Here is a 23101-nt window from a genome sequence, read left to right as displayed (position 1 = left end):
CAGGACAGGAGGGAGAAGCGAACTCGTGCTCACCCGCTCCTCACGGCCCTGGGCGAGGATGAGGACGATGCGGCCCTGGCGCCTGCGGCCCGTGCGGCCCATCCTCTGCACCAGCCGCACTGGGCTCTTCTGGGCGTCGAAGCAGATGATGAGATCCACCTCCCCGATGTCCAGACCTTCCTCCCCGACGCAGGTGGACACCAGGGTGTTATACCCGCCCTCACGGAAGCGTTTCACCACCTGAGTAAAGCATTCAAACCAGAGGTAACAGGTCAGCCAGAAAATGATCAAAAACCACACGCTATTGTTATCAAAATCAACACATCAGTTCTTCAATTATAAAATAAAGGGAAAAAAGCACACCTTATTCTGCCTCCAACCACGGCATTCTTCTAAAACTGATCTTCCCAACTTTGCAATTCATTTTTTTTTAAACTTTGCTAAATCAAAACTTAAGGATATATCTTATTTTTTCTACCTACAAGAAAAAGAAGAATCCCCTAAGCAAGTATTTGAATATTTCCGCAGACTTTCAAATATATAAATAAATTTAGCAGTTGTTCAAATAATGTAAATACATAAAATATTTCAACTTGTGCGTTCTGAGTGAGTATAATTTTAGATACTCTGAAAGCAACTAAACTACATAGGAATTTACTAACAGCATTAATGTTCTGCCACTGTGTTGATACTCATGTAATTATTTACACAACTAATACTTTTAATGACTATTTCCTAGCACAGATCTCATCTCTTCTTTACCTCAAGTTGTTCCTTTTGCGTGAAGCCCTTTGTGCTCTTTCCCGTGGAGTGGCCAACGAACGTCATCGCTCTGACAAGCGGGCTGAGCCGCGACAGCATCTCCGCGATTTCCTGCACGCTGTCTCGAAACGACGAGAAGATCATCACTCTGGTGTCCGCAGCACTGGCAGAGGTGCTTTCGGTCGTGCCTTCACCTGCTTAGGGAGCCAGATTTTAAAATAATTACCAATAAAATGTTGTGGGTAGATCATCCCACAAGCTACACATTCACAGCTCTCGTCTCACTTAATGGGAAGGTTTTGTCCAAGTACACTGCAGAGAAACCGGCACGTAGGAGCCGCTCAGCCTATTAACACCAACCTCCCAGAAAACGCTCCCTTATGCACCTGCTCCAACCATTCCTCTTTAGCACCAAAGCAGTGTTCTAACAGGAAAATTTACAGCAGCTATGGTGAGAATACCTTATATCTGAGGCACCACTACTAATGTTACTCGGGTTTGATGGCAAGTGCATTGAAAGGAACTTTAAGATGCATTCTTCCAAAGGGTCTCCAATGTGACTGTTAAATCTGCTGCTTAAACAGCCCGAGTCAGCTGGGGTTCGCACTACAGGAACAAGCCGCTGTCGCTGGAATAAAGGAGCTGTACACTGGCTTCCTGTGATTTACTACGGCAGGTTGTCTCCCATTTCAATAGCAAAGATAACTTCTGCCTCTTCAACAAAAAAGGAAAAATAATTACTGTTTCTTAGTAAGGTGCTTTTGATCCAACCCACATTCCTTATGTTATTCTATCATGGATTTTCTCTTCTGGGTGCTCAACCTTTTTTCTTCTTCTTTTGTTAAAAATATAAAGGTATCTGCCTGCATGAGCACAGGCTGTGTGAGCTACACGTGAGCCTGGACAGTCAGCTTCTCTTTAGCCCACTCAAACACCAAAGCAACGTGCCTGTTACAAAGTGAAAACCCAGCATGTTAAAAAAGAGACTCTCTAAAAGCAGATAACGAAGAAGCGAAGCCGGCATAGCTCGCACGCGTTACCAGCCACAGCCCCCAGGTGAAATCAAACACATTCCCACAGATCAAGATCTCCTCTTTTATACAGTTCTCCACAAACCACCTTTATCTCACTCAAAGGTTAAACAAAGAATTCAAATACTCAAGCCTGGATGCATAGAAAGATGTTTCCCTGAACACACGAAGAACAGTCACTTGGTGCTCAACACCAGTTTCATGCTGCGCCTGTAGCTCCAGCATCAAGCAGCTCCAGCAGCCTGACAGCACACCTTGGAATAAGCGCAGGCTGGAGATCCCTTACTTACACCAGTTCATATGGTTCTCCTCTGCTAACTTTACTCTAAACAACATTACACTATATCTCTTTTTAGCATATTCTGAGCATATTTAGCAATAATGCTCAGTAGCACCTGTCCCTGCACTGCAAAAAATATTCTACTGCTGCCGTTACCTCCTTGACCATCTCCAAAACCAGGCTCAGAAACTCGAAGACGTGAGCAGCCCATAATCAATCTGACAAGTAATCTAGAGTGGAAGATTAGCTGGGGGAAGCTCATTATGCTGAGCCAGCATGTCTGCAGGGCCGGGCAGAGCGCTCCCTGTGCAGGGCCAGGTGCTCCTCGGCCAGGAGCTCCAGCTCAGCCCGGCTCCTCTCTAGTCAGACCCGGCTCTGAGTGTCACGGGCACCTTGGCACTGCTCCTGGAAATTCTTACAGGAGAGCTTTCATTTCAAGTGGGGAAAAAAGAGATGGTGGTGTCCCCAATATGGCTAATGACTTCTAATTAATGCTCTTCCACCTCAAGTGCAGGGCTTTTCAAGGAAAATGCTTTGTAGAATCAGTTATTGGTTTCAGAAGCTGAACAGGCATGAACACAGCGGCTAATGATCCAGAGTAGCGCAGTATCGCGGAGCTGGGACAAAGCAGAGCCAGGTCCAGGGCCTTGCTTGGCTCCTGCTTGGCCCCTAGAGATGCTGCACGCCTGCATGAGCGTATTTTCTGCTGCTCACATAATGATTGAGGCTTTTTGTTCAGAGCGTTCTGATGGTGCAAAGATATACGCAATTAAGTTTGGGAGCTTAACGAGTACTCAAGTTTTTATTGACAGACTCATGACAAATTCTTGTCTGGAGGAGGGAGAAATCAGGACACGGGTGTGTCAGAGTCCAAAACCAGAATTTAGGGTGTTGCTACTTGTGTGCGTGTGAATTTAGAGTTTACTTCCAAGAAACAGGGAGTAAGGGTAGAAATACAGGTTTGGGGTTATTGCTCAAATAGACATTGTGACACAGTGAATAACGATGCAAATAAATGAAATCACAGTGTCTCACTCTTTCTGCCACCTGCCCAGTGCATTTGGGTGGGAGATGCACGAGCTAAGAAGACACAAGCTGGATCTCACTACACTCCTTAAGCTACCAGAAAGCCTCCAACTTTGTGACCAGACCATAATTACGTATTTATAACAGTAAAGACTCACGGTTCATACCTGCTCAGTTCTGAGACTTATGTGCACAGACAGAAACACACAGAACCAAACACTTGTACATGAGTTACCCATCATTAACATTAAGAGACATGTCTGACCAACATTGCAAGGAAAAGCATATCTGACGGGATTCATGTGACAGCAAAATCCGTGCTATCAAAAGAAGACAGGAGAGTACTGAGCACAAAACTTAGAGTAACTCCAGCACAGAATACAGAATTTGAAACGAAAAGGCAATAGGATAGAATGGTGGTGTTCTAGGAAAGAAGAGCCAGGCACGGAGGGAGGAAAGAGGAAGGTGATGGAAGGAGAAGAAGAAAGAAAAGAAGTAAGTAATTTGATCAAATGCATTTGGACATGTTACAAACTAACAGAATCTGAAATGAGGAAACAAAGTTCCTGCTAGAAAGCAGCAGTCCGTCAAAGTGCATTCTGACAGTCCAGCGTCTAAGACAGAAATAAAATAAAAAGCAACCAAAATGGAAGGGCAGATCAGAAACTATCAGAGCTCCTGGAGCGCAAAGATCCAAATACACACAGGAAAAAAAAAGAAGCTGCAAAAAAATACTGTTACTGGTGTCATCATTCCAAAAGCAACAACTGGATCACAAAGCTGAAACTTCCTAAAACCAGAGATATCTGACCGATTCGGAATATTCTGCTTCATAATCTCAGGCTACTGTCTGAGGTGATTTTGTTTTCCCTTTGGGTCAGCATGCAAAAGAATGAGAGAAAGATGGCGGTAATTGAAGGTTTGTCGTGCTTAGCAACAGGCTGGCTATCAGAACTGTAATCCCGACGCTCCGTAACCCTGTTGCGTCTCACTTGGCAGAAGGAACGGCAGCACTGCCCCGAGAGAGGGATTCCAGAGCACATCTGCCACGGTGAGCATCACCAGCAACAAGTGTACCAGCGTTTTTGACTGAGCTGGTGCAACAGTTGCTATCAAATGAATAATCCCACACAGAACCACAGAGCGGCTGGGGCTGGAGGGGCCTCAGGGGACCATCCAGTCCAAGCCCTGCCAAGGCGGGGTGACCAGAGCAGGCTGCACAGGAGTAACAGGAGCTTACAGAAGAGCTCTCAAATAAACGTTACGGCATAGTTGTTCTGAGGAGGACTTCTCCACACAGAGATACACAAACACGGAAAACAAAAAAGCACTTGAACAGATAAGGAAGTACATCAGTACGATATTGCTTGTTCTGATCCACAGGTTCAGCTGTTTGGATACTTTTTGAGTTGTTGGTACCTACCTGAACATCCCTTTTTCCAGGATTCGAAATGCTTTACTACAATTTCCTCCAATTTCCTTAGTTTCGGATGACTGTAGATAAATCCCTTTTTATTTTCAAACACTGGAAAGGAGATAAATCAAAGATATAAGGAAACCTGCAAGTAGTATGAAGGGTTAGTAAATTTCACTTCCTCCCATTATAGTTCTCTGAGACACACAAATCCCTGACACTAGTTCTAATTGCATTCACCTCAACTAACCAGTCAGCTACTTCTGGAAGCACATTTGTTAAACCCAGTGTTTGAGAAAGGGTTGTTCCTTTTGTTACAGTCACACTGTAAAAGACATCTAGTCAAACAGTGATATTTTAACATTTCATTTTCAATGGAATTAAAAACTTCAAAATAGAAAACTTGTTTGGAGGTACCTAAAACCAAGGAGAGAAAGGAGACAGGTAAGGACCCAGGGAAAACAATCTGGAGTAAAGGATACCAGCCAAGAGTATCACAACAAGCAGCTTCCTGCCTCTACAAACTGTGTAGAGGTACCTACCATTGCATTTAAACAGAAAGGAAATACTGACCTGTTTTGTAAACATTCCCATTTGCTAAAGCCTGAGATGCATCAGAAAACATGTCTGTGAGCTGCTGATACAGCTTCATGAAGTCCTCGTTCCGACCAAGCTCGTTCTTCGCACGGGTCAGCCCTTTGGAAGAAGTAGAAACACCTTAGTATTTACCCTCTGGAGTGAACCCAGTTTTTGCTGTCCCAAAGACAAGCTTCCCCAGAAGCAGCAAGCTCCCTTCAAGAGCGAAAAGACACATGTTGGCTTCAGAAACTGTAATAAGCACTGTTTGGCATCAATATCTTTGCTCATGGCAGGGGTGGGACTGGATGGGCTGGGAAGGTCCCTCTGTGACTGTATGAAACGCTGCCAGCCACTCAAAGGGAAGGGAACCCAGACTAACAGCTAAAATTAAGAAGTTTATTGAATTATTTTATGTCCATGTTGAAAAGAATTTTGTTCTGCTCAAACCAGAAAGCAGTCTTACCAGAACACCAGCACAGAACACCTATTAGAACTATATTAGAACTATATTCCATCGGTCATCTCTTAATAGGGGTTTAAGGGATCTGAGCAGCTCTGAAATACATGGAGTGCTCTAACAGCACTATACCATCACAAATGGACAAATCCACACGTGTGAAAGCAATGAATTGTAAAAATGTCAAAAGCATGAAATTAATGAGAAATTGTTAGCACATGCCTCCTATAAAATACATTCTATAGCTGTCCTATAACATGACACAAGCACTGTACGCTTTTGGCTCACACCTAGGACAAGGCAGTGCCATATTAACTAACAAGTGCTGCAGGCAAAGTAGCTCTTGTAAGTCAGTGCGCAGTTACACAGCAGAGGGCAAACCCGGCTGAAGAAGAGACCCCCGAGCGACACCGCGGGCACCGGGGCAGCTGGAGCCTGCCCCTCCGCGCTTGCACTGACACTGCCACATGGAAACCCCCCCTCAAAGAGACAGGAGTGCCAAACCGGATCTTTGGGCAGCAACGGCAGCCCAACGGCCCTCACAAGGACTGCGGAGAGCTGCAAAAGACTCACAGCAGCCAGTGACACAAATAGGAACATAAACTGAGGCCGGAAGAGAAAACAACTTTCTACCTCTCTTGGCAAGCATGGCAGATGTTGCACAGCTGGGAGAGAAATTCTAACGTGATGGGGACACATCTGTAACCCGGCTAAACCACTTAAAAGTCACGTGTATGTGAGTTTTGCTATAGGGGAAGAATGCTTTACAAGACCAAGCAATTTCTCAGTTTAAACTGATGATGGTTGTTCTCTGTCTCTCCAAAGCTGTTACTGCCACTGACTCTGGGTGCTGTTTGTGCTTTGGTTTTTTTCAGAGCTGCTGCCATATAAACACATTGGCTTTCCCAAATATACTCTGTGTTTAACCTGTTTCCAGGAGCAATGAAGTGGGACAAAATACCGACTTTATTTGAACCCATCCACTCTATAAGCTGTCTTGTGCAGGTCTAGCCATAGAGATGAGGTAAACTAGACGAGCAGTGAAGACACAAGAAGGATGTTTCTGAAGACATTTCACCTTTTGATCCGTCCATAATTCCGCAAAGGTAGATATATAATGACCGTAATCCCATTTGCAGCAGCAGCTCATAACCATGATATAAACTGATACAAAGCGCAAAATCTCCTTCAATTATGCCTTGATGCATTCCCTGTGAAAACAGAGCAGGTCCATCAGTACAATTAGGAAGTCGATAAGCAGCAGGAATCATAGCGCAATCCTTACGACAAAAGTAAGATTGACATGTGAGAAACAGAGCCAAAGCGCCAGCTGATGCACAGTGAGTTGTCATCTGTCAAAACCTTCAGGAAACAGGTGATACAATCCCTCACGATCAATGAAGCCGATCTGTTTGCCTCTTCCAAATACCTGTGTTCACCTCCAAGACCAGCTCGTCACTTCCCGATGCAGCAACACTCCAGTTCTGACAGCTGCACCACCCGTCGGCGTTGGCAAAGCGGGATTCCCGGCATCCTACCCAGGCTACAAAATGTCCATGAGGACAGCCGTCCTGCCTGCTGGGAAGTTTATTGCCCAATGTTCTTTTTAAGGTACTCAGTCTCTTTTTTTAAGGTAATAGTCTTTTTTCAGTTTGCAAAATTTGGCCTCTTCAAGACAATTAACAGGAAAATAGAGGCAGTAATGTAGCTCTGAGGGGAAAGTGTGAACTCAGCACTCAGTAATTATAGTCTAAGTTCTCAAGGCAATTTCAGTTTGGAAATGGAGTTCTTCATCTTATCCTTAACTTTCCTACATTAGCATCAAGAAATGTGGCACGAGTAAGCCTGGTTTATTCTGGGGCTGGAAACAGAACGTTAAAAAGGAAATTAACTAAAAATGCACCAGGAAACGTTGTACACTATGGAGTATTACTATCTATTTGCTACTTTAATAATGTGGAACAAATGGAGACATTTACCATATTTTGTGAAGAAGGGTTTTTTCTATATTGATCTCTTGCTAGAATTATCTGGTACTTTGTAAGGCTGGGAATATCCCGTCTTGCTAAAACTCCTATTTTAATCAGGCGTCCAGCAAATGCTTCTAGCACCTGCAAACAAAGCACAGGAGTATATAAGAGATGTGGAAGCGTATGTTTTTACAGATCTTACACGACAGAACGCACATAGTTCATTTATTTTATTTGAAGCACTGATTTTTCAAACCAAGCGGTATTGATTTGTGCATTTGTTTGCTTACCGGATGCCCACCCGGTGCTCTGCCTCACCCGGAGGTTCTCCCTTACCAGCATGTTTCTAGGCAAACTTAGCACATTTTCTCCTAAGATCAGTAGAACTATCACAACTTAGTTCCGTAAGGATTTGTGCCCTCCATCCTATAGATGAACACCCTCCTGCCCCCAGGACAACCAATATCCATCAGATAACTGAGAAGTGCAAGCACCCCATGCAGAGTGCTAACAGAGCAGAGTGGGCTGGTACCGAACCGGTGCTGCGGCTCCCTCGGCCTGATAACCTGAATTCAGTGGTGGTTCGGGCCCAGGAAGACTTGTGTTCACCTTTGAGCAGTCTCAGCTGAGGCAGGCGGACGAGGAGCCAACAGGGTGCAAGGTTTGGAGTGCCCCGTTTCTTTCAGCAGCCGTGCCAACAGGCAACTTGTTTTGATCCATCACATGTACCTGCTTTCCACATGGGTGGAACAAGGGAACTGACCTGCACTAATTCATCTTAATCCTGTTTTTCCTCCTTGTTTCTCAGCCTTAGGTGGTCAGGAGTTTTTTCGTAGACTTAGTTGTGCATGAGTGCTAACTCTGTAATAATTGGAGTAATCAGATTTGTTCTACCAAAATTCCTTACAAGCTGGTGGCCCACTTGGCTAGTGGCACCAAACATCCCAGTGCACAACGAGGAGCTCCTCCGACAGTGGCCTGAGCTGGCCTGGCAGCAGCCGGCTCCCACGCGCCGCGGACACGCACACGCAGCGCTCCCCAGCTTTGCCGGCCATCTGAACGGCAGTTCAGCTGAGCTGCACTAAGAAGCCCATAGCATAACAAATGCCTAAGCCCTTTATTGCTGTTCTTTCAGCCCGCTGAAAACCGAGTCCAGCTGCACAATAAAACCAGGTCTAACTTTCAGGCCTCAAACAATGCTGATCTAATTATGTCTTCAGCTTGCCCTAACAGGGAAAGAAAGTTGACTGTAAAAGTGCAATGCATGTTACACACTAAGTAACAATGCTACATGTAGTGTGTGCTGGGTTTTTAGAACCTGCTAGGCTGCAAGAGTATTATTAAAACCACACTCTACTTATACCACATCAATGCAGAGGCAGGTTAGTTTAACTCCTCTCTGCCTGGATTATTTCACAGTTCGGTATCTCCCTGTGTGCAGTGCCCTGTGGCATTAAGTGGCAAACCCTGAGACAAGGGTGGGAATAATTGTCACTGTCAGATAGAGCAGCGTTAACTCCCCACAGACTCAAAACCACAGGGAGAACTTGGGCAGGGTGAAAGGAAACTGGGGGTTCCCAGCCTGGCCCCAGGTCCGTCCCACAGCGCGCTGTAGCCAGCGGCAAAAGCACATCCAGCACATCCAGGCTCAGTTCTGAATGCTCTGCTACGTATTACCCTCCCGCCAAACCCCGACCAGCTGGACAGGAGGACACTCGGAATGCTGAAGATGAAGCTCAAACCATGTCTCAAGTAGCGGAAATGGAGCCAGTCTCTGAACACAAATGTGCTTCTCTAGAAAAGAACCTTTTCATTAAAAAGCAATGCCCACAGAAGTACAGTATTTCAGCACTGGTTTCTATTTCCTAGACTTGTTGCACAGCTTCTTTTAAAAAGAAATTTTGGTTACGTGTACTTTTATGTTTCATCCCTTGACCTAGTTTATAAGATGTAAGAAAATGATATTGCCGCTGTGTGCCCAATGTACACCCCGTCTGATTTAATCAGCTTCTGCAAAACAAAGCGAGGAAGACTATTAGGAGAGACAGCAGGATCCAGTCACCTGGAGCTTCCAAACTAACAAGGAACAGTAAACATAACCTACTTAGAAGAGATACACAAACCAGCTCTACTCACAGCAATTACATTTATCTCGCGTCCATACCTCTACTTTTAATTAAAAAGATAATACTTCTGGAAAGTCGCCTCCATCTTTCCAAAACATTTAAGTGTTATGTTACCCATTTAAAAACAGAACTGTAGAATCAATTCAAATTAATTGCTTACTAGGACTTATGGGTGTTTTCTAGCTCCGTAAATGGAGTTCAAAAAGCTGACAGATTTACCACCAGTATATAGAGAACAAGTGGTAAAGCGATCCCATACGGCACTGAACTTGCGGAGCACATGCAGGGCTCTGCTGAAGGAGGGATCTTGGTCAGCAAACAACGCTGTCTGTTTGAAGCCTGTCCCCGAGCTTGGCTCGGGCCGCGTGTCAGGAGCTCCCACGTTAGCTGAGGACGGCGTGTGCTACAGGCAGAGCTGGCACGGCAAAGAGCTCTGGCTGTTCCAGCTGCTTCTCACTAAAAACTGCTATTAATCTGTTTTCTCTTGGCACAGTAACAAAGGCTGTAAACAAACGCCACCGCCTAATTACTTTACTGCAGATTTGCAAGTACAATTACCGAAGAAAAACAAGCAATCTCCCATGCATAAACACTATAACTGCATTGCATTTCTTTCAGAGCAGAGAAGATGGGTTTGGGAGAAAGCACATGGAGTCCTGCTGACACCCCAGCCTGCTCAACCAGAACCAGCAAACCAGGGTGGGGAACAACCACAGAACAAACCCGGGGTTTGGTGTGGTCGCACAGCACACCACAGCACTGCTCCAGACTGCCAAGTGTTCAACAAACGGGGAAAAGCAAGAGAAGAAAGGGAAAGAGGGGAGCTCCTGCAGGCTCTGAGCCCACCACTCACCGCTAGAAAGGCAGCTCCACAGGTGGATTTATCACAACCCTTCACAATAGAATTGTGATCAGTGCCCGGGGGGACAGCAAACAGATTTTGCAGGAAGCACAGAGCACCCAGGGCCTTGCGCAGCTCCGGGTGAAGGTTCAGTGCAGATCTAGAGCGTTCATTGCTTTGGTTTAGGACACGCTAGAAAGGTTTGGGCTTCACAAAGTGTGCTGCCTCGGCAAGTGTGAGTGTAATGACCGCGTGCTGCTGAAAGTCACATCCGCGTTCGGTGTCTGCCCGCGGTGAGCCCAGGCTGGGCCAGCCCTGAGCTCCACCAGGTCCCGGTGACGGCAGCACTGGCCCACGGCGCTGGAGCCAGGGCCGCTCACAAACACCTGCCGCTGCCAGGAAGGAAACTTCCCAGGCACACACAACACGCGAAAGCAAAATGTTTATTAGAACATTTGCTGAAGCCTCTCAAATCATAGTATAGTACCTCAAAGAAAGGAAGGAGGACAATTCATAGAAAAAAATGTGGGTTTATGACAGGGAAGGCACTGCGAACAGCATCTGGAGCCACAACTGGTGCTCAGTTCTGGTTATTCTGCCTGTAAAACTTTGAGTCATGACAAACAAACTCTACACAAGAGGCAGAAAAGTGCTATGTTGTGTAAGCTTTCTACTGACATTTTCTTACCTCTCCAATAATGAAACTAAAGCAACAGGGCCCCAGCAGGGGACAGTGTTTTTAGGCTGATCTTATAATTGTCCAAAGCCAATACTGATCAACCCAGTAACAATCTCAGCACCTCTCAAAGTCCTGTTGTCAAGTCTACATTAACTCATTCAGACACTTGACAGTCTCCCCGGGGATCTCTTACCCATTGAAGCTGCTATTCATAAGAAAGATACAAGAGTTTGTGCTTTTATAACATCTTGTTTTTCTCCTGTTACAGCATTTTTCATTTCTTAGAAGTTACAAAAAAGAAAAAAAGCCTACAGTTTTTACTTTTCCATTAATTTCACTGAGAAGTTATAAGAAACAGGTGGCTTTTCTGTCTCAGTCTGCCATTCGCTGGGAGTAAAGGTCATCCCTTTGCCACAGGGCACAAAGAAGCACCTACTGAGGGTATTTCATGTCCTCAATTTGTAAGGCTGAATATTTGTTTGTCTTTTATATTCCGAGATACAATCTGCCAGGAAAGCACCAGGAACACAGTGCTACCAAACCCATTTCTCTCAAGAGTGGCTATTGATTAGCCGGCAGCCATGCACCAAGTTAACGAGTTGGGGAAAACCCCAAATACAACAAAATTCAGCTTTGTTCAGCTCTATCAACAACCAGCGACTGTCAGCTCAGGCGGCAGCAGCGCCCCGACACAGACCATGGCGCACGGCCCAACGTAGCGCTTTGGGGGTCATTACTGAGCAGATCACAAATAAACACACACAGGAATTTGTGCAGGTGGATCTTTAAAGCAGGATCTTAAACTCCTACCAGTCTCTTTCTCACAGGTAACAGTCAATACCCACCGGCATTTCTCACAAATAGAGAAATTTAGCCCTGATTTTAGACAATTTTTCTAGTTTTTTATTTGTTCTGTTGCTTTGGTTTGTATTTTGTTTGGTTTTGTTGTTGGTTTGGTTTGGTTTTTCCCCACCTCCAGCAACGACGCTTAGCAATCCTCTAAACAGAAATCATTTCATCTAAGCAACTAGTCACTATCATTATTAATGCCTGAACAAAAGACTTGCGACTGTTTTCTGTGAGAAACTGTCAGCATTATTAATGCAGGGTAGGCGGAGGAAGAGCTTCTACCCATTGCCTCAAAGTCACCTCAAGAACAAGGGGTTCCTGCAAGAGCCAGGATGGCCTCACCGGGAAGGAATAATCCAGCTGCCAAAATTACATTGAAAATTCCCTACCCTCAAAACCGAACCCAGCATTTGCATCGCACTAAGTGTAATTAGACACTAGTTGTGATGTGGAGCAATTCATCTTGTGCTTTACTTCAAGGTACCTACTCACAGTAATGTAGCTGCCACAAAAAGCAAGTTCTAACAAGTAAAAATCAGGTAACTGCAAGAAAATACTGTCCACCTCAGCATGTTTGCAATGCAGCTTGTGAGTCTGTGCTCTAGGCAGCAAGAAATCAAACCATCAGACAATCAAACATCATCTGCAGCATCTGTCAAGGATTTGCCTTGTGGGTGAGTTGGAGATGGAGCAGAGCCTGCGGTGCTGGCACTGCCCACGGCTGAGGCCAAACGTCCCCACGCTGGAGCCGCCTGCTCCACTGACTGCAGCCGCTGCCTTCCACTTCTCCGCAAAACCCCCCATGCTACGGGAAACAACAGATCGCTCAGGACTCTCCCACTGGCCCCTGCTCCTCCCCTTGCGGTTCTGCACCCAACACCAGTGCTTGGCTGCTCAGCTGGGGCTGGCAGAACAGGTGATGGGAACAGCAGGATGTCAGTCTGGAGTGTCAGCGCATCGCCAGGACTTGCACATCTCTGGCTTCTAAGGCAATTAATACTTCATCGTCACGCAAGAGCAGCCCCTGGGGCTGGGAAACCAAAGCTGAGCATGATCAGAAAACAAAAGAAAGGCAAAACAGGGGGTTGGGGTGGGAGGTGAAGCATCACTTCACACACATCAGAGTCAACAGGTACATCCCCAGCCTTTGGTCTCCTGCACGCTTCCCAACAGTGCACGGCACAGGACTATTTTCCTATTACTCTAAAATTCTAGAAGCCGACAGGTTCCCCTTTCCTGCCTGTGCAAAAAAAAAAAAAACCACAAACAAACAAAAACAATGAACAAACCACTTAGTTCACATCAAATTTAAAGTTGGAATGAAAGATGACTCCAAAAAGAATCACGTGCTCCACACAGACCACCAATTCAAATTCAGATTCTGCTTTAATTGTCATGGCCATCCCCAACCTCCTCCTCAGAAAGGCTTGCCTGGGCAACACTACCTACACTGGACTTTTCAATAACAAAATGACCCAGAGCTTTTGCACTCCTCACCTGAGCCAGTTCGGAATGACTCCTGAATAAAAGAAGGATCTGTGTGTCAACCATGGTTTGAAAATATAAAAAGTCACAACAAAGAAGGACTAACAGGACATGGGGAAAAAAATGTACAGAACAGGCAGGAAAGAGAACACGAGTTAATAGAGAAAAAAAAACCAACACATGAAAGAGAAACTCCTTTAAGATCTATACTGCTTGGATCCTACAGCCCCAGGTGAAGCTACAGATCATCCCAATTGCTAGCGGAGTGAGCAGGGTGCCTTGCCGGAGCCCATGTCTGCCGGCTCTGCCTCGGACAGCGCAGGGGGAGCGGGGGTCAGGGAGCGGGGTTCGGGAGGGAGCGGGGATCACGGGGAAGCGCGGAGCAGGGCGCAGGGGGGAGCGGGGGAAGCGCGGAGCGGGGCGCAGGGGGGAGCGGGGGTCAGGGAGCGCGGTGCGGGGCGCAGGTGGGAGCAGGGGGAGCGCAGCGGAGCGCAGGGGGGAGCGCGCAGCGGGCCCGTCTCTCCTCCCTCCCGGCCCTGCCCCGGCGCGGGCGGGCAGAGGCGGGGGCCGCCCCCGCGTGTGCCAGCGCTCGCCCCCCCGCCCTCAATCCCTGGGCCGGGCAAGCCCTTGATAAAGCGGCGCGGCGGCAGCAGCGCTTCCAGCCCGCTCCCCGGCTCGGCTCAGCTCGGCTTCGCTCAGCTCGGCTCGGCGCGATGGAGACGGGCGGCTGTCGCATGAGCGGCGCGGAGCCGGGTGGCCCGGCCATGATCACGCTGGAGGACCTGGACGGGATGCCGGAGGAGAGCCCGGACTCCGCGTACCACAGCAACGGCAGCAGCCTGGAGGAGGAGGCCGAGCGCATGGAGGACGAGGAGCAGGAGCGGCTGCTGAGCTACTGGCAGAGCGTGGGCAGGGGGCACCAGGTGGACGTGCCCCGGGGTAAGAGCCGGCGGGACCGCGGGCGGCAGCGCTCGGCCCGGGCTAAGCCGCTTTCGCCCACAGCAGCCCGCTGGGCTTGGGGGGATTAGCGAGGCGGTATTTCCGAGCTTACCGGCCGGTCCCGTAACCTTCCCGGTTATTCCCGACCTTCGGCGGCAGGGGGTCCCCCTCGGCAGCCCCGAGCGCGGCACCGATGCTGGTGACGGGCTCCCCGCGGGGACCGGAGCGGTGCCACGGCAACGGGCTGGCATCTGCAAAGCGTTCCCCTCGGGAGAGCCCGCCCTGCGACTCACCAGCTGGCCCCTCGGGACGGGGGGGACGGGCCGGGAGGAGCCAGGTAGCCCCGTACCCGAGGCCGGCTGTCCCCGTGGGTGTACAGAAAGGGGACCCGAGGCCGGCTGTCCCCGTGGGTGTACAGAACGGGGCATTGCAATGGACACTTGTGGCACACAGTCCGAGCTAAAGCTTTGCACAGGGCGATTCACAAGGCTTTTCAACTTAGGGAAGCAGCTGTAGTAGTAGTGGATTGACCTATTTACACTAAAAATGACTGATGCGAGTTTTCAGTCTTAATATTCAATTTCACTACCTGCAAAAGCATTTGTCTTAAGAATCTCCCCTTGCTGTAGCTATTCGACAGGTTAGTTCTTTAGAGAAAGATGGGTGAAGTGAAGGATGGCACAGGGTGAACAAGTAAAAGATGGAATTTGCTTTCTGACAGCATGCCTCCCAGGCTTATGGCATGAAGAAATTGTTTACTTTCCATTTTAAGAAAGACTGAAGAATTTGAAACACTGTAACAAGTCAGGTAACTCATAACAAGCAGCAGAGAGTAACATAGACAGCTGATTCAGAAACTTCCTCCCATCTGCAGATATTGTTAGCATCACCACTGCTCACATAAATCCGCTTTAAGAGGATGGCCAGCAGCAAAGCCTTAAACAACACGGCACTGGACACTACCAAAACAAAACTACTGTCATTGCAAAACGTTCCAACGCAGCAAAGGGCACAAGCTCCTTCTCCAGTCACACCTAGGAGCCTCATCTTCCTGAGTACCTTTGTGCAGCAGAAAACAAGATTCCTTCCCATGAAATTACCTGGTACTCCAATACACGGGAATTTCAATGCCCTCTTTCACTAAGATTTATTAGGCAGGATATTAAGCCTAGGAAATATGTCCAAAGTAGCATTTTGCCACAGTTTAGTTACTGTATTACAAAAGGTTTACTTTGCAATGCTGAGCAAATGTTACAAAAATCTAAACAGGAGAGTTTTCTTCAGATACTGTCCAGGGCTGTATCACAGAGCACATCTCAGCCAGAGCAGCCTAAGAGAGTTGGCCAGATTAGTTTACATTCAAAGACCAACTCAACCGTTAACATCTGTGGCTGCTATCCAGCCAGGTTAAGCACCCTGGAGCCTCGGGGAACACGGGGAGGAACCGCGGGTGACTCTGTGGGAGGAGAAACCCGCCTGGCCACAGGGAGCAGATCACCCTTTGGACTGCTGTCCCTGTCCAGCAGCTGCTCTCAGACATCGCCACATAAGAAAATATAGGAGCTTCATTTGGCTGACTCCTGACTGCCAGCCTGGTGTCTGTGCACGCCAATTTACCATGGGTAACGAGATCTTAATCCTACGGACCAACTGGTCTATGCCAAACATTGCAACAAAAAGAGAAAAGAAAATTAAAGGTGCAGGAAGGTATAATTAACTTTCTTGGCTTGAAAATTCCATTTTATCTACTCCCAGTAGACACAGAAAATATGCTACAGCAGCTACTTTTAAACTCCTCAATTCTAATTTCAATATAAGAACATCCTCTAACAAGCGCGCTCCCAAGGTGCTGTTCTTCCAGGGCTCGTTTCCCGCAGGCGCTGGTTCCAGCGCTGACGCTCTAGAGTCACCATGTGCGTGATCGGAGGGCGCAGCTCACGGGTACATCCCACCCCACTGACACTCCCAGCACGTCTAAGGCACAAATTGAGACACACAGCAATTTAAATACTGCTCAACCTTGCTGCTATGCCCAAGTCTTGTCAAATGTGCCTTATCTAAATGTGTCTGAAAAGATTTGCCTCTTTCACAATACCTACCTATAGCAGCAACTGTAATAACGATGCTGAACTGTCACCAAGCCAAGCCTTACCCAGCCACGCTGCTACAAGCCATCTTGCCTTGTTTTGTCATGCCGGTGTTCAGGTGTGCAAGCCTGGACTGACAGACGATGCATGAAGCAACTCACTTGCTTTTGAGCAGTATAATTTAAGTATTGGCCAGGCTAAGATATTTATAATACAAATTATACTGTCATGCCTGACAGACATGGAGTCATGAACTGAAGAATAAGACTCCTGAGAGGACTCAATTAGTTGTAACTTCTTCCCCATGCATTAATAAGGAAAAAAAGCCTACAGTTATGAATAAAGGAATAGAAAAGAGTCAACAGTTCTAGAGTCCTAAAGTGTTTCCTAATTCTTGAGTACTGTATGGAAAAATTCACTGCTGAGGTCTAATCTGCTTTTATTTTTCTCCAGTCTCCAAAGACATACATTTTATGTCAGTTATTGCTTACATTTTTAATGCTTACCAATTATGTTTTGGTTTGGTTTGGTTTTTTTAACATGTTTAAAATTAACTAAACTGTAGCCTTCTCCCCTTCATTAAAAGGATCATACTGTTCCAAATAGTCTTAGAGCTAAACTCCCTGCACTGGATGCCAGGAGATGTAGGTTTGATTCCCGGCTCAGCTACAGACTCACTAAGTGACCCAGGCCAAGCTAATTCTCCCACACCACAGGTCTCCTGTTCTCCGAGGGGTGGATGATGCTCTTCTCATCCTCCTGCCTTTTCCACCCAAGATACTGAGGCACTGAAACACCCAAGAGAAGGGCTGATGGTCCAGGTGAAGCTTTAGTCCTTTTCTGGCACGTCTGACCGACACCACGAGGCAGCAGAGCAGAAATCCACATCCAGGCTTTCAAACACCGTACAGAAAAGTGAAGTTCCTAATCCTCTGTCAAAGTACACAAATGCCTACATTTCTTCAGCTTTGCAAGGCAAGGGACTAGCTTTCCATTCCATTCCTAAGGCTAACCTTATAGCCAGAGTTTCCAAGCCTGTTTGTTAGGCATCAGCTTCATTTATGAACTGCAGCTATAACTGATGTCAATGCAACCATAGCTGCAAATACACCTAATCCAGCCATATTTAAATTACAGTCTTGTGGGAGAACAGAAGTACTATAGTATGCTAGTACTATGTATGCAGCTAAAATAGATTTGCTCCTTCTATCCATTTGAGCCCGACCGGAAGTCTGACAATTAATTAAAGGGCAAACCGCACAGTGCCCTGTTTACCAAATAAAGCTGTTATGTTCATTTCATCTTTACCAATGTTTCATGGTGAATATGACCATTTGAGAACATTGCACCGCTCTTTTCTGTTTCTGGCAGGTGCAATGGAACCTGACAAACACCAAAACTTGCTTTGCGCTACTCACACCCCTATATAAGTTACATTTCAGTTTTGCTGCAGAGTTAATTTTCACTCTAAGTCAGTCTTCTGCTCCTTCCAAACTGAAATAAGAGCTTTCCTCTAATGTACTCAGTATCTAACCAGACAGCACATGCATAAAACTACCATGCGACAGAAAGCAATTCTGTTAACACAAATGTGTTCTAATTTCTTTGTTAAACAAATACGTCTTTTTAAGATACAGTTCTTCGGTGAAGTATACACAAAGCAATTTTAAGTCTCCTTATCTCCTATTTCTTTAACTTCAGAGGACACTTTCCTCCTGCCCACACGTGTTACCAACACCAGCCCCTGAGGGTCAGCTAAGGGGCAGCAGAACGAACCCTGTTCCATTGTGGTTCCTCCAGCACTGTGTTCTCTGCTTGCAGACATGGCCGAGCCCATTCAGCAGCTGACCAGGAACAACAGCCCCCAGGAGAGACAGAGCATCCCCTTCACCCTCATCCAGCGCAAGGAGAAGGTACTGCTCCCTCCCGCTGTTAGCGCCCGCCTTCCAAAACGTGCTGCTTTACACCATCATTTTAACCATTTAACCATTCAACATTGTGAGTGCAAAACACTGGAACTGGGTAGCTACCTTTCATTTTTAACATCTCACTGGTTTTGCACACGTGAGTTTTTCTTTTTATAAAGTAGAAACTATCAGGAAAGTCAGAAGACGACCAGGAATTACAGTCTTTGACATCTTTAGAATTAATTTAACAAAACTCCTCATGGTTTGGCATTTGAAATAAAATGCCTATTTTCTTCATTCAAATCAATGCATTTGCTTCTTTACACAACCATATTAATAAAACTTTATCAAAGAATACTTGAAAGAGATTAATAACTGAATTTCAAACCAAAGCTGGACTTTTGTATCATGGGTCATTATCAAACAAAGCAGCATTTTGCAAACCTGTCCTATCAAATCCAACTTATCCTGTAGTGAAAAACTGAAGCTGATGTCCAGCAGATTGTTAACAGGTCAGGAAACGTGCAAACAAGTGTCTGAGCTTAAATACGTGACAAATCAAGAAATATTTACTAACCACGTATGAAGAATTCTTGTCGCATTTCTTTTAAGTAGATCTATACAATTCAGATTTACAAATACCACTATTTGATTGCATATACTTCATCTGAGCAGTCTGGGACTCCTGACTGTTTGTGTTGTAATTAAATGTTTCAAAGCAATTTCTCAGTGCTACTGTAAGAACTGCAGATAAAAAAGAAGGTTATTCAGTGTAATTTGCAACTAAATGGTTAATACTGCAAGTCCAAAAGATGACAGTTCCTTAGTTTAAAGGAAAAATACCTGAAAGCCATGTGAAACTAATTTTGGTCCAAAATAAGCAGCACAGCCCTTCTTGAGTTATATGAGGGAGCATTAAAATCCACGTTCCTTTCAAGATTATGTCAGTGGCAGCGGAAAGCCAGGCAACTAGTCCTGTACTCGGGTGAGACACATACGCTGCGCTGCTCTGGGTGCTGATTTATCATTTGCCAGCTTGGACCTGGACATGAAGCGTGTGTGCACTCACAGTTAAACTGAACCTGCTTCAGGTACACGGGGACTTGAAAACCACTCCTCGTGCTTGCTGCTCTCTGGTCACACACCTGAAGCAGCTGATTTCATTGTGCTACGAGTAAAGCACTGAAATATTGTTTGACTTTTATTTGTTTGGGTGATTAATTTTAACTACAAAACTATTCTCTTACTGTGTTTGCAGCTTGGAGATCTCCTTTACGAAAAACGTCAGTATGGAAAAGCCAAATGGGCTTGTATAAAAATGAAAGAAAAACAGTATGAGCAGAGCATATGCCTTGGATTCATGAAGCTTATGAGGTACATTTGTGAGCAGAATTCCTCAGGTAATTTTGGTACCACAATTCTACGTTCAAGTCAAAACGCTGTATTTATGCACTAGCTGCTCCTAATTGGGGAGACAGGTATTAGCTTTTATTAGCGTGTCCCAAGCACTGTGGGGAACTGGCTCTGCCCATTTTGCAGGCTCAGCTATGAAATAGGCTTTTGCTGCAGAACTGTAGTGGTTTAGTTTTCACAGCAGTGCTGAAATCACCTATTCTAAGATCCTGTTCAGAGTATAACGCCAGAAGAGACCATAATGTTTTGCCTCCTTCATTTTAGTTCACGATACTCAACCTGAGCATGTCTGAATGGACACCACAAATGTGTGGTTGAAGGACATTTTCCAGAAAGATAAGCCAGTTTTAAGCCAAGTGCTTTAAAATAATGGCAAGTCCACCATGCCTTTGATAGATTGTGCCTGCACGGAACGTGCACCTAAGTTCCCAACTCAATTTCATCTGGTTTCAGCTCCCAGCCCCCAGTTCTCTTTTTTTCCCCGTATTGCAATGCCCAGCGTTTTGTTCTGTAATAGCACATGTAACCAAGTCAACCCTTATCTCTCAAGAAACTAAAAACATTGATCGTGAAATCTTTTCCCTAGTCGCATATTTTCCCCACTTTCCCCATTCCTTTAATACTTTAACATTGTTTAACAGTAAATTTGACTGCAGTTGTGTTTTCAAAGTGTGTACAGGAGTGCAGTTCCCGCTCCTTGTCACCAGCGCCACCCGCGCAGGCAGAACAGCCAACGCTTTCCTATAGCATTGCAAAAGTACACCAGCATGCTCGGTAACAGTGAATCCCAAACCAGCTCCCCACGCAGCTCCCTTCTCTTGCCTACATTCTCTGCTCCCAAATATTTAAGACAGGACACTAGGTCAGTTTACAGGATAAACAGGGAAAGAAGTGAAGCCAAACTCCTTGTCCTACAGGAAGGCAGGAGAGCTCACCAAATACCGCACTTTAGACATGCACACGCATTTGCACATGTAGGTTTCTGAGACACACACACACACACACACACACACACACACACACACACACACACACACACACTACAAGGCATAATAAGATGCTGCTTCCACCTGGAATGCACAATCCCATTTTCTAAAACTTCCTACTGAATTCCTTTCAGTAACAAAACTCCTTGTGCTCTGTGGCACTCACGTTACGTTACTCAGTTTTAGTTCAGGCGTCAAGCACGCTGTGTAGACCTGCTTTTGTATGTTCTGAGCGTGGCGCCTGTCTCCTCAGGACTGTACCTGGGGATAACCGTGCCCATTGTGACCATAGTCCACACGAACGAGTCGCAGTCGGAGATGACACAGTCGGTGACGGTGGCGTACTACCTGCCCCCGGTGCTGCAGGATGAGCCGCCGCATCCCTTTGACTCCGACATCATCATTGAAGAATGGCCTTCTACCATCGTGTATAGCAGGTGAGAAACGGTCTCAATCTGCTCTAGTAAAAACATGCTGGTTTCTGTTTGGGCACGTTACCTTTTTAAAATCAAGTTCTAAGAGCTAACAAACAGTAAGACTTGATTTGGGTAACTGTTAAAAGCTGCATGCTTTCTGAGGCTGGGATATTCAGGAAATAACGGTCAGCAGCCTCCTGGGGAAAGTGACGCATCTATAGATGTGAGATCCAACAGCATCTCAAAACACAGACTGTTCTATGTAGCTGGGAACAAAGCATCTGGCATTTCACTACAAAAGTTAAAAAACCCTGTTATGCATTTGGGATGACAGTCAGGTTTTATCAGTTGTGAAACGCGACTAGATAGTTGAGAAGGAGGCGTTTCTAGGCTCTTGAAAAACTGTGGATTTTAAAAAGAACTTGATATGAGGTTGATTGTTACAGGAGCTTCAGAGGAATCACCAATGAAGACTCTATAATGAGGGAAATAAACCTGTTGGCAGAAATTCTGGATAGCCCCGAGTTATGTTTGCAGGATACGTTCATCATCGCAGGCTACACAAACCCGGCCGCTGCCAACCGCCACAACGAGATCTGGTTCCTGCAGAGGCCGTAGCCCCCGCTCCCGTCTACCGGCAGAACCTCACACGTGGATCACGTCAGACCAGATGGCAAACCCTCTGGGATTTTAGAAATGTGACTTTTAGCCAGTCTAGCAAGGCAACCACTCCACCTTAACAATCAAACCGAGGTAATACCCGAAAAATACACGCTTTCCTATGTCAACTTTTACAGTTTTTACACAACTTTTACGGAGATTTTTAGCACTTTGAAGGTTAGTTCACCTTGTCTTTCTTTCCAAGATAAGGGAGACAGACGTGTCTCCTGCAGCCGGCCCGTGGCTCGGGACAGTCCTGGGCAGGTCCCTGCTCCGGCACCCAGGGCTGCACCGGCCACACAAACACCCTCCTGGGGTTTGCAGTGGGACACACGTTAACCTTGCCTCACACACGCAGAAAAACAACATTCTGAAGAGAACTACCAGATTTAGACCCTGGGATTAAACCAAGGAGTAAGAGTAGGCCAGTGCTGACTGCTGTTAACGTCACCATGTGCAGCGCAGACGTTCAGTGCATACCTCAAAAAGCGTTCAACCAAAGTACTATTAACTATGAGGAAAGACCAAGAAGGCAGAACAGTCCTAATGCTCATTAATGTTTTGGCAGCCAAGGTTCCAGGTTACCTCAGTCCCACACTCATGGTAATCCCATGGCGCTGTTTGGCATCCCCAAAGAGAAAGCGGTTGCTCTTGACTGTCCAGGTTTCTGAACACTTTCATGTTCTAACCATGCTGATGTTAAAACACTGAAGCAAGTAATTTTTTCAGTACTTTTTTAACGCTCTTCTAGCAGCACCACACTATTAATGTCATATTAATGTCTGAGCACCTCCAGAGCTGAGGAGCCTGTAACCCTCTGGGTCCTGTTCCACCCTTTGACCACGCTCACTGTGAGAATTCTTAGTATCTAGCTTTCCTTGTTGCAGCTTGTTTCTTTTACCCGCACCTACACGGTATTTCTGGAAGCAGACACCTGCCAGCGCAGCACGCTGCGCTCCAAAGACAAGCTCACGCAGTTCTACAGGCATCAGAAAGCCTGCAAGCGGCACTCGCTAACAAGCACCTACCGCACTTTAGAATGGGGGTAGCAAACAATTTTGCTCTCAAAAATCCCCTCCTAGTGTCTCCCCAGACAGATATGATGGTAGAGTTTAATCTGGATAGAAGTAGATGTCTTTTTATGTAGAATTTCATTGAGTGTATCACCAGCAGTATGTATTGATGACAGGGTTT

General features: G+C 46.2%; 2 protein-coding genes across 2 annotated transcripts in view; one reads left to right on the top strand and one right to left on the bottom strand.

Annotated features, from left to right (window-relative positions):
- FANCM (FA complementation group M) overlaps positions 1-23101 on the bottom strand; it is a gene marked incomplete at its 3' end in the record, with an annotated part of 62687 nt that overhangs the window by 32008 nt on the left and 7578 nt on the right. Inside the window, exons 5-10 of the mRNA XM_080344574.1 lie at positions 7529-7660; positions 6628-6760; positions 5087-5209; positions 4523-4624; positions 763-956; positions 34-240 (exon numbers count right to left, since the gene is read on the bottom strand). Of these exons, the coding sequence (XP_080200700.1) occupies positions 34-240; positions 763-956; positions 4523-4624; positions 5087-5209; positions 6628-6760; positions 7529-7660 (891 nt within the window). The remainder of the gene's footprint in view (positions 1-33; positions 241-762; positions 957-4522; positions 4625-5086; positions 5210-6627; positions 6761-7528; positions 7661-23101) is intronic.
- LOC308041235 (heme-binding protein 2-like) lies at positions 14213-21865 on the top strand (the record flags this gene model as incomplete). The annotated part of the gene is made up of 5 exons (XM_080345777.1): positions 14213-14438; positions 18347-18438; positions 19691-19832; positions 21085-21268; positions 21694-21865. 5 exons carry the CDS (start codon positions 14213-14215, stop codon positions 21863-21865), a joined length of 816 nt encoding a protein of 271 aa, XP_080201903.1.

The sequence above is a fragment of the Nesoenas mayeri genome (genome assembly GCF_963082525.1).
Source record: "Nesoenas mayeri genome assembly, chromosome: 5".
Taxonomy (NCBI): Eukaryota; Metazoa; Chordata; class Aves; order Columbiformes; family Columbidae; genus Nesoenas; species Nesoenas mayeri.
The sequence above is the reverse complement of the archived record's forward strand: the minus strand, read 5'-3'. Positions and strand labels throughout refer to the sequence as shown.